The sequence below is a fragment of the Salmo trutta genome, chromosome 7 (genome assembly GCF_901001165.1).
Source record: "Salmo trutta chromosome 7, fSalTru1.1, whole genome shotgun sequence".
Taxonomy (NCBI): Eukaryota; Metazoa; Chordata; class Actinopteri; order Salmoniformes; family Salmonidae; genus Salmo; species Salmo trutta.
Window position 1 is genome coordinate 10,652,983 of NC_042963.1, and position 11,634 is coordinate 10,664,616.

At 44.8% G+C, this 11,634-nt stretch overlaps 1 protein-coding gene across 2 annotated transcripts; it reads left to right on the forward strand.

Annotated features, from left to right (window-relative positions):
* The first annotated feature begins 3,410 nt into the window (after positions 1 to 3,410).
* klhdc4 (kelch domain containing 4) lies at positions 3,411 to 10,970 on the forward strand. Of its 2 annotated transcripts, XM_029757949.1 has the most exons (12): positions 3,411 to 3,643; positions 3,979 to 4,070; positions 4,406 to 4,484; positions 5,973 to 6,071; positions 7,819 to 7,955; positions 8,073 to 8,165; positions 8,364 to 8,526; positions 8,662 to 8,740; positions 8,875 to 9,083; positions 9,201 to 9,612; positions 9,704 to 9,823; positions 10,152 to 10,970. In XM_029757949.1, the coding sequence occupies exons 1-12, from the start codon at positions 3,542 to 3,544 to the stop codon at positions 10,325 to 10,327; spliced, it is 1,761 nt and encodes a 586-aa protein (XP_029613809.1). In that variant the 5' UTR covers positions 3,411 to 3,541; the 3' UTR covers positions 10,328 to 10,970. The 2 variants fall into 2 exon arrangements, with proteins under 2 accessions (XP_029613809.1, XP_029613810.1); XM_029757950.1 differs by lacking the exons at positions 3,411 to 3,643; positions 3,979 to 4,070 and having other exon boundaries at positions 4,406 to 4,483; positions 5,971 to 6,071.
* The last annotated feature ends 664 nt before the right edge of the window (positions 10,971 to 11,634 follow it).

Consider the following 11,634-nt stretch of genomic DNA (forward strand, 5'->3'; position numbering starts at 1 on the left):
ACAATCCTCCCCCTTTCCGCCTGAAAAGGCAGTGGGGAAGCACGGTGCATTTTTTTTATATCACTGTGCAGCCGCTCACTTTCGTGGCCTTGCTCACATGGGAAAATGGAGGAGCTGCACTTTACTCCCAAGTGCCATCATCCCTTAATTTACAGTCTTTACACAGTCATTACATTTACACAGCAAATGGAGCAGATGAAGGTTTGTTTGCATCGCTCTCTACCCAGGGGCGAAAATCTGATATCAACTTTGGAGGGGACAATTACATGAAATGTTCTCAAGAGCAATTCCTGAGGGGGACACCAAAAGTAGTGCTGTAACACATAGCCTACATTGTAATATGGTAAATGTATATTGAGGAACCAAAGAAATAAGGTGTTTGCCGTACTCCTACCTACCGGTACCCAAAACTACACAACTAATCACAACAGCAATACCATTGCCTTTAACAAATCTTAGTTCAGTCACCAGTTTAAGTTGAGAGTGGGGGTATCCATGGCATTTTCCAATTATGTTCCTATTTTACAAGTCAAAAAAATGGAGAACCTTTCATAATGTTGCCAAACAAAGACTCAACAAACTTACCTGAGACTCCCTGTCTCTGCTAGTCTGTCCCTGCATATCTGTCCCCAACTCTGCTGTCTGTGTGCCATCTGTTGCCTGCTCTGCCTAATGACATCATTGTGAAACATTTCCATTAGAATTTCATTTCTTTCTTATGAACATTTTATCAACTAGTCTTTGAGATATTAGGCTAGTAGGGTTCTTACTTTGCGTTTTGGTGTACTGAAAAATACTCTGATGTCCGTCTTTTATTTTTCTGCCATTTTTCTATCTGGCTGGCTGGCTGGCTACACACACACACACAGTGTGTAGGTTATTTACAGTAGGAGATGGGCTTCTATCATCTTATCTTTTATCATTCTATTTGGGCTTCGATCTAAAAGGTTGCTAGCAAATGTGAAACGGATTAAAATGACAAGAGTTGACAGCTGTATGAGTTCACCATTTACACAACATATGCTGCAACCTTTTGTAATTTTAATAGTTTGTTTCATATTGGCTGGCTTCCAACAATAGCTGAATTTGCAAAGCTAGCGAGCACCAATTCCGTTTCAGTGGTGTTTGCTATAATCTTTGCTACCCAGGTTAAATAAAGGTGAAATAAAATAAATAAATAAAAGTTCCCTTGCGACAATTTAGCTTTTGTAACGAGACCATTAAATATATTTAAGACAATGGTAGAAGAGAGTGTAGTTCTGTTCAGTTTGGACTTCAGTTTATCGCTAACCTTATCACAGGGACTTTGAAGCACTAATTTACATCATCTGCATGCTGATCTTGGAATAAATTGACGATAGCAAAGATTCCATCTTTGACGAGGCCACATAAATGGAATAGGTACTAGCTAGCTTAATAGTTAATATTTGCGCGCTAGCTCTGCATATTCAGCTAGTGTGTGTGCGCGACTGACTGGATTAACCTCACGTCAGTTACGTTCATTGAGTGCCTTTCAGACAGTAGATACGACCCCTCTGTTACCTTGCCAACTGAGGAACTGGCAGTGGATCAAACCATTGTGAGGCAAAGGGTGGGGGGGTCGCAATCTTTTGAAACTTAAAAACGCGCTATTAAGTGTCTATAATCAGCACAATTGCTTTCATTGCGTATTATTAATATTATTTAAATTACATAGTTATGTTTCAGTGATATATTGGGGGGGACAAATCATATTTTTCCCAGGTCGTGTCCCCCCCGTCCCCCCGGGATTTCCGACCCCTGTCTCTACCTATTTCTACGTACATTTGTGCGGCTGAATTTTTGGAATGCAACGCAAAGGGACTCCGTCAGCTCCCTCTACTCTCAGAGCCTTGTCAGGTTTCAGCCAGGGGCGAAATACAGCATATCCGCTCTCCCTCTGGTCTTATTTTATCGGTTGCCATCACTCTAGGTGAACAAGGCATGGAATAAAACCTGCTTAACACTTCCCCATTCTCTCTGTGGATTCCTGTCACTCATAAGCTCAGTTTTAATTTATTTAACAGGGGAACAGGTTTTTTTGGCTCACCCATGAAACTCCCTTACAGATGTAGGATCTAAATTTGATCACACTTGCAGGAGAACTTTCCTGCGGTAGCAAACTGGCTAAAATTAAGATCCTACATCTGTAGCCCACTTAGTTTTGGGGATTTTTTGGCAAGCCAATGGCAACCTCAGCTCTATTGATGGAGAACCCTATCTATCGAGCTAAAGAACAGTCAGTACAGTTACTTATACTTTCTGGTTAAAAAGAAGAGAAGGCGTCAGAGCCCCAGACAGCTATCGGTTATTTGAGTCCACAATGCTCAGGTCTTTTCCTCGTCCTGTTTCTACACTTGCGCTTGGTACGTGCAGTCAAGGCACACTCTACTTCCACAATATTTTAGAACCAAGACAGACCAGACACATAGTGTGGCTGCTCTACTGCTCAGGATTAGGACATCTGGGAAACCACTATGTTTCCTTCTTTCTTTTAGCAACACCGTCTGACGTCTTACATCATTCCGTCGACTTCTCCCTTGCACATAGCCCAGCATGGTGACATGGTATGGCCATACTTGTCGCCACTCACTAGGGCACAATCCAAGAGGATTGAGCATGTTTTTCACTCATTTCGAAGTACCCCAGTTACTGGGACACACTCTCTGCCCCCTCTGCAGCTTTATTACACCCTTGGGTGCGCATAACACGCAGGCACTAGCTTATTCCAGCCTCTAGAGACCCCCCTTCTCGCATCGATCCAGACTGACTTCCAGACTGCTAGAGGTGACAACCCTGTAAGGGTTTTTAGAGACTCCATCTCCAAGTGGGGATAATGCACCACTAGGGGTGAAAGTGCTAGCACACCCTTGGCAAGGACAATGCCTTATGCTTTTTCCTGCTCCATGCCTAATAGTCCCCACTCCAGTGAACAGAGTGAGGGAACAGGGCTTAACCCTCATCTACATGAGTGATCGGGACGCTCCTGACCAGCTCAATTAATTATGTTACAACATGCAACAGGCTCGTCCTCTCTAAAAACAATAAGCTTTATCCTTTTACGTGCCCTTTAACATACTTCTTTACAATACCAGGCATTATGTCTTACATGATACAAATATGAGTTGAAACACAATTTCTTTAAATGTAGCATAATCTACTGAACTCATTGTGTGAAATAACATTTGCAATACTTCCCAGATCACTGGTCCACAGAACTAGCCTACACTTTCCAAGTTGATATTCCTTTAGATGTACAGTTTTTCACGAACTAACTATTTATTTCTAGTCTAAACCTGCTTCTTATTTTACTAGGAGTGAGCTAGTACTACACCCAGTCCAACAGGTGGCACTGTTTCATATTGTATTGACATGTTTCTATGTCACTTCGCTGTTGTTGCCGGAAGTGAACCGCGCTTGTCTGTGGAAGTACATGTGAGTTTATTTAGTTAGACAATTTCCATGTGGTTCTGATTCAACAACTGATTCAAAGCTAATCTGTAGCTAGTACTGTCCTGTAAAAATGGGCAAAAAGGGTAAAAAAGAGCAAAAGAAAGTGAAAGGAGCAGAGAAGACAGCAGCCAAAATGGATAAAAAGATTTCAAAGCGGTCCAAACGAGAAGAGGTAACGTTAGGCATGTCTGTCTCCCCTTTCAACTGCTAGCTACTAACATTAGCTGGCTAGATAGCTCTACAGTACATTGCAGTTTAAAACAGAGACATAGCTATGTCTTTATAGCATAACATATTATTGCATAAAATCGTGTGTGTGTGTGTGTGTGTGTGTGTGTGTGTGTGTGTGTGTGTGTGTGTGTGTGTGTGTGTGTGTGTGTGTGTAAAATTCCAAGTCAATTAACTTCTACTCAATCACATGACGTTAGTGTCGTTGTCTGACAGACATTGTACAGAGTGAATAGTTTCAGCTTTTCACTGCTGTGTTTTCCTTTGGCATTGGTACAGGAGGACCTGGCAGCGCTGATAGCTGAGTTTCAGTCCTTGGATGCAAAGAAGACAACAGTTGTGGAGACCGCCTGCCCACCCCCCTCACCCAGGTGACCCACTACTCTGGCCTAGATGTTGATAGGTGTTGACCTGGCTCGTGTTCAATGGGCACAAAACGGGAGAAAATGTGTTGAAACCAGGGAGTTACTATGGCTGATCTTGTACAATAAGAATTGTCTCGTTTTAGATTTTTTTAATTTCAAAACCTTTGCTGTTTCGTGCCTACTGAACATGAGCCTGGTGTTAGGTGTGGCAGCTCAAGTCAAAGCCAGGTGTCACAAGCATTTTGCTACACCTGCAATAACATCTGCTAAATATTTGTATGCGACCAATAAAATGTGATTTGATTTGAAAGTAGTGGTATCCTGTTTGTCTCATCACTCAGGTTGAACGCCTCTCTGTCAGCACACCCCGACAAGGATGAGCTGATCTTGTTTGGAGGCGAGTTCTTCAATGGAAAAAAGGTACAATTCATATACACTACATGACCAAAAGTATGTGGACACCTGCTCGTCGAACATCTCATTCCAAAATCATGGGCTTTAATATGGAGTTGGTCCCTCCTTTGCTGTTATAACAGCCTCCACTCTTCTGGGAAGGCTTTCCACTAGAAGTTGGAACATTGCTGCAGGTATGTGCTTCCATTCAGCCACAAGAGCATTAGTGAGGTCTGATGTTGGGCGATTAGGCCTGGCTCGTAGTCGTCATTCCAATTAAGCCCAAAGGTGTTCGATGGGGTTGAGATCAAGGCTTTGAGCAGGCCAGTCAAGTTCTTCCACACCGATCTCGACAAACCATTTCTGTATTGACCTCGCTTTGTGCACGGGGGCATTGTCATGCTGAACCAGGAAAGGGCCTTCCCCAAACTGTTGCCACAAAGTTGGAAGCACAGAATCGTCTAGAATGTCATTGTATGCTGTAGCATTAAGATTTCCCTTCACTGGAATTAAGGGGCCATGAAAAACAGCCTCAGACCATTTTCCCTCCTCCACCAAACTTTACAGTTGGCACTATGCATTCGTCTGTCAGACTGCCAGATGGTGAAACGTGATTCATCACTCCGGAGAACACATTTCCACTGCACCAGAGTCCAATGGCGGCGAGCTTTACACTACTTGCGCATGGTGATCTTAGGCTTGTGTGTGGCTGCTCGGCCATGGAAACCCATTTCATGAAACTCCCGACAAACAGTTCTTGTGCTGATGTTGCTTCCCGAGGCAGTTTGGAACTCGGTAGTGAGTGTTGCAACTGAGGACAGACGATTTTTACGCGCTTCAGCACTCAAGCTTACAGTCTCGTTCTGTGAGCTTGTCTGCCCTAGCACTTCGCGGCTGAGCCGTTGTTGGTCCTGGATGTTTTCACTTCACAATAACAGCACAGCATTTTGATGAACTGACTTGTTGGAAAGGTGGAATCCTATGAAGGGGCCACATTGAAAGTCACTGAGCTCTTCAGTAAGGCCATTCTACTGCCAATGTCTGTCTATGGAGATTGCGTGGCTGTGTGCTCGATTTTATACACCTGTCAGCAAATCCACTAATTTGAAGGGGTGTCCAAATACTTTTGTATATATAGTGTATGTTGAACACCTTTTATTTTTCTATTAAACCTTTATTGAACTAGGCAAGTCAGTTAAGAACAATTTCTTATTTACAATGACGGCCTACCCCGGCCAAACCCTAACCAGGACGACGCTGGGCCAATTGTGTGCCGCCCTATGGGACTCCCAATCACGGTTGGTTGTGATACAGCCTGGAATCGAACCAGGGTCTGTAGTGACGCCTCTAACACTGAGAAGCAGTGCCTTAGACCGCTGCACTACTCGGGAGCCTTTATATTCATATATTTATTAATGTATTCATATATTCATATTAATCATTTTTTGTCTGTTATGAGTCCTTATCGACTTTGGATGAATAGGGTTGACAGTGGGTTAATTTTCTTCCTTTCAGACGTACCTCTACAATGACCTGTTCTTCTATAACATAAAGAAGGACACCTGGGTGAAGTCGGACATCCCCAACCCTCCTCCACGACGCTGTGCTCACCAGGTAACTATGTACCTCCTTTCAACCTCCAACCACCATCTCTACAACCACCCCCGTTTTCCTTCAGGGATGCAAACATCTCTCTTTTTGACGATATTCGCCGTTTTGATCTCAAAATAGATCATCCACGTGAAACGTGTAGATCCTTAAAAGGAAGGTGTTGGGCGGATCTGACGCAAAGTGTGCAGACGTAGAGTGTATCACACATTAAGCTATAAAAGAGAGAGCGCAAACAGATCTTCGCCCTCTGCGATTACTGCCTTCTCTCTCTAAATGAACGAGTACAGGATGCATCTTTACCCTACGCGTCCTACAAATTGAATATCAAACATAGTTCAGAGCGCGATGTCAGATATGTTATATCTGAATGAGTGCTTCATCCAATATCACGTGTGACAGATGTCAGCCGTATCCCCCTAACCAGCCATTAGCCTACTCAGCTGCTTCTCTCCGGCCGTTCTTTATGCGCATCTCCATCAGTTTTTAAACTGTTATTTAGCCGTGATGGCGAGTTGGGGTGTGCAGACAGTCATGGGGTTTCTGTTGTTACATTTGTTTAATTATTAGAGCAGCTCCCAGGGTGAGCAAAGGGGATAGGTATCTTTTCATTTCGCCTGTAAGAACAAGCAGGCCATTTTGCGAGGTTTTGGTTTCATAACAAACGACCTTGGTTAGTCATGTTACCTGGCTAGCTAGCGAAACACCATGGTTCCTTGGCTATGCACACATTTGGATGGCACAGGGAAAAGGGATAGATAGCCTACTCCAAGAGATGCTTCAAAGGTAGGATGCATATGTCTAATCAATATAATTCTAAGCTCAATCTGAGGGGGTGGATCACCATACTACTAGGTATTGTGATAGTGTGCCTGGTATCACATTGTAAAATCAGAATCCCCTTTATTCGACAGGTACATTTACACATACTCAGAATGTTACTTAGTCATATGGTGCTGCTAGTGATAGACAATATTTAGAGACAGAATACAGACAGTGGCGTTTAAACAAAGTTTACATACATGATATACAACTAGGTAGAGTGAGCATAGAGCTATAAGAGAATGAGCAGATATACAAATATACAGTGGGTATACGGTTGATATACAGTATCAGTATGAATATCTCTAAATGCAGAGAGACAACCCCACTTAGAACAGTTCCATCGATTTCTCGTGTGTTTCCGTGCAAAACATTTTTTTTCAACTTTTTGGGCCTTCACCAGTTTGCATCCCTGTACTTTACAGAGCTCACCAGAACCCCCATGCCTTCTTCCAGGAGTCTACCTTTACTCTTTATAGTCACTTAGACAGCTCGGGGTAACGTTTTCACACCTCTGTTCTACTTCTGGGGAACTCAAAGGCATGTCACACCTTTACTGACACATTTCATTTAATTTTAAACTTTTTCTCTGATGTGGATGAGTGATTTCTCTCACTGCGGGTCTCAGGTGGCAGCCTGCCCATTGTTCTGTCATTCTCCCTTTTGGACACCAGGGGACAGACTATGCTTTGATACAGCGATGAAGAAATTTGAGAGGTTGCCAACATAGATGGTATCTATCTGATAACTCTCTCTCTCCCTTCCAACTTTCTCCATCTTTCTCTCGCTCTCTCTCTCTCTCTCTCTCTCGCTCTCGCTCTCGCTCTCGCTCTCGCTCTCGCTCTCGCTCTCGCTCTCTCTCTCTCGCTCTCCTCTCTCTCTCTCTCTCTCTCTCTCTCCTTTCCCTGTCTCTCTTTCTCGCTCTCTGTAGGCAGTGGTAGTTCCCCAGGCAGGGGGGCAGCTGTGGTTGTTTGGCGGGGAGTTTGCGTCTCCTGACGGGGAGCAGTTCTACCACTATAAAGACCTCTGGGTTCTTCACCTCTCCACAAACACCTGGGAGCAGATCAAGTGAGGGAGCCATATTGCTATTGTAGTAATAGTGGGTTAAACGTATGTTTGAGATGCTACTAGATGAACCTGTTGGTCAGTGTGTGTGTGAGTTCAAGTGTTGTGTCTGTAACCCAGGGTTCCAGGTGCCCCCTCTGGTAGGAGTGGACATCGTATGGTCCTGAGTAAGAGGCAGTTGCTGGTGTTCGGAGGCTTCCACGAAAGTGCTAGGTAAGGAGAGATGATGGGAGGAGCTATCGTGTCAGTTAAGGAGAGGCGGAGTAATTGTAGGAAATAAGAGGAGAGTAAAGAGAACCTTCTGGCTAGCTTCATGGAGGTCAAACTATCACAATATTAGATACAGCTGCTGCATGAAATATGCAAAATGAACTCGATTATTTTGTTGATAGTGTACTTCTTATCTTGCAGGGATTTTATCTACTACAACGATGTACACGCCTTCAGTCTGGACTCCTTCACCTGGAGTCGCCTCTCCCCCTCCGGCACCGGCCCCTCCCCTCGCTCAGCCTGCCAGATGACCTCTACCCCCGATGGCTCCGGGGTTATCATCTACGGAGGATACTCCAAAGTGGTGTGTGTGTGTGTGCACTCAACAGGTTCTTACGTTTGCTCATGTTATTTGATATGATATTGAGAGATATGCAGCAAGTCTTTGAATGACTCCATGACATTTGAATCAAAGTTGTGTTTTATTGTTCCCTTTTAGAAAGCTAAGAAAGATGTGGAAAAGGGAACCATCCACTCTGACATGTTTCTTCTCAAGAGAGATGGCAAAGAAGAACAAGGTATGATGCTCAGGCTTATACTTACTATTGGCTACAGACTAGCCTGGACATATAACACGCAAGGCAGAGAGGCAATGGGATTTCTATTCACATAACATTGTTCCTCACGTTTATTTTCTCCCTGTCCCTTTCAGAGAAGTGGTTGTGGTCCCGGGTGAGTCCCTCAGGCTCCAAGCCACCCGCCCGGTCGGGCTTCTCCCTGGCTGTGGGGCCCACGGGCCGGGCGCTGCTCTTCGGAGGGGTGTGTGACGAGGAGGAAGATGAGACTCTGGAGGGGGACTTCTACAACGACCTTTACCTGTATGACATCAACAAGCACCGCTGGTTCCCTGCTCAGCTCAAGGTAATTTCTGGAAACTTCCATTTTGGCACATACAGTAAATATAATGTTTCTTGGACATTTGTAAGCAACTGTGTTAATATTATTGTTGTTGACCTGTGTTTCCCTCCCCTCGTCCAGGGCTGTAAGTCGGAGAAGAAGAAGCGTCGACGGGGGAAGAAGGGAGGGGAGACAGGGGAGGGGTCAGGGGAGGGTCAGGAGGAGGAAGGAGCAGCAGCACAGGGACCTGTGGAGGTCATCAAGGAGATCGTCACTGAAGACGGAACGGTCATGACCATCAAGGAAATAATCCCCGGGACACAGGCGGAGGAAGAGAGTGAGGAAGACGAGGAGGAAGGTGAGGAAGGTGCCTCGGCCATCCTTATCGAGCCCTGTGCTCGCTCCAGCGCCATGGCAACAGTGAAATATGGGAAGCTGTATTTGTATGGGGGCATGTTTGAGGTGGGCGACCGCCAGTTCACCCTCAACGACCTGTACTGTCTGGACCTCCACAAGATGGACCAGTGGGAGGTGCTGGTCGAGATGGACCCCAGTAAGTAAGAGGGAAACTGGGCTTTTCTGTCTGTGTGTTTCTGTGCGATGGAGGTTGTGTTCCTGATCACACTGACCCCTTCTCTCTGCAGAGACCCAAGAGTGGCTGGACGACTGGTCTGACTCAGAGGACGATGAGGAGGGGGATGAAGAGGAGGCTAAAGGAGGTGATGACGAAGAGGAGGAATCTGAAGAAGAAAGTGACGAACAAGGTAAATGAGAAATATCCCTCTATTCTTTTCAGTGTATGTTTCTAACCCTACTTTATTCTGCTCTTCATGTGTTCAATGGTGTTGATTGGCTGAAAGCTGTGGTATATCAGACAATATAAACTGGGTGGTTCGAGCCCTGAATGCTGATTGGCTGAAAGCCGTAGTATATCAGAGAATGTACTTCTCCACTAGAGCAGTGAACAGGTTGCATCAAAGCCAAAGCCTCTTATAGAAAGCCTCAAGGGACAGTGCTGTCTAAACACAATGTCAGTCGCAGTAGTGTTGACACCAGCAGTAACACTCTTCTGTATGGTGTATGTGTTAACAGATGAAGAGGGTCACCCCCCAGTGCAGCCAGGTGAGGCGCTGGAAGACTTCCAGAGTCGTACAGAGCAATACTGGGTAGGCCAGGCCCGGGCCAACATGGGCCCAGAGGCTAAGGACACGAAGGTGCAAAAAGTGGGCATAGCCATGGCCAAGGTGTTCTATGAAGACCAGCAGTGAGCAAGGGTGTATGTGCATGTGTATCCGACTTCTTTCTGTGTGTGTGTGTGTGTGTGTGTGTGTGTGTGTGAGAGAGAATGGGACAGGTGGAGAGTGATAGTTTATCATAGGGAAGAATGAGGGTACTCATCAGTGTTTCCCAACTCCAGTCCTCAAGTACCCCTCCCCAACAGCACACCACGGACAAGCACACCTGATTCAACATCAACTAATCATCAAGACCTCAATGAGTTGAATCTGGTTAGTTTGTTTGGGGCTTCAATAAAAATGTACGCGGTTGGGGGTACTCGAGGACTGGAGTTGGGAACCACTGATGAGTACCCTCTTTCTTCCCTATGACACATTATTAGAGTTGGAAAACACTGCTTTAAACTGAAGATGCCAATGAAATAATCTCTCTGCTTGGTGAAAATGTTCTGCCCTCATAACCCCCCATGCCTTTGTACAGTAGGCCTAACTGTGCAAGGCAATATGCTGCTGTTTTGGCAGTTGGACTACACTGCAGTATGTATACTGTATCGTATTTGGAATTAGTTTCTAGTTTCATATCTTCAAGAAGATGGTAAGAAAATCCTTGTTATTGCTCACCCCCTTTGATTATTGTTTTCTAAACCAATTTGTCATTAAACATCCAACCGTAATACTTCTGTAGTGTCTGTCGTCTTTTTAAAGGTGATGGCCAATGTGTTTAGTGTTGAAAATGGCTCAACTTGATAAGTACTGGTTGGTCTTTCCCAGGGTTTGTGTTGTATTGAAGATAAGAAGATTAGGTTTTAGCCTTTAAAATAGGTTGTTGACTCAACTCTTGACATATTTGAACCACTCTACCCTGCCAACTTATACCAAAGCTTTGCCAGAACATACACTGTAGTACATTTGCTCCCCAACTGTTTACCTTTTACTGTGCAGCGGTCACACGTGGTCAAGCTCCCCCTGCTGTATGCTAAAGGTAAAACAGTTCCTTCGTTTTAGCTCTACCTCCTCCAGACTCATCTTCTTATCTGACGATGGAGAGAGGAAGGTATATTGCAGAGGGAGGACGATTCAGCGAGTGAGTGATTTTGAAAAGGACAATGAAAATACTTTAGAATAGTAGTCAGGTATCAATCAATCACATTTGTTTTAGAGCCCTTTTCACATCAGCAGATGTCGCAAAGTGCTGTACAGGAACCCAGCCTAAACCCACAAACGGCAAGCAATGCAGGTGTAAAAGCATGGTGGCTGGGAAAAACTCCCTAGAAAGAAACCTAGAGAGGAACCACACTCAGGGATGGCCAGTCCTCTTCTGGCTGTGCCGGTGGAGATTA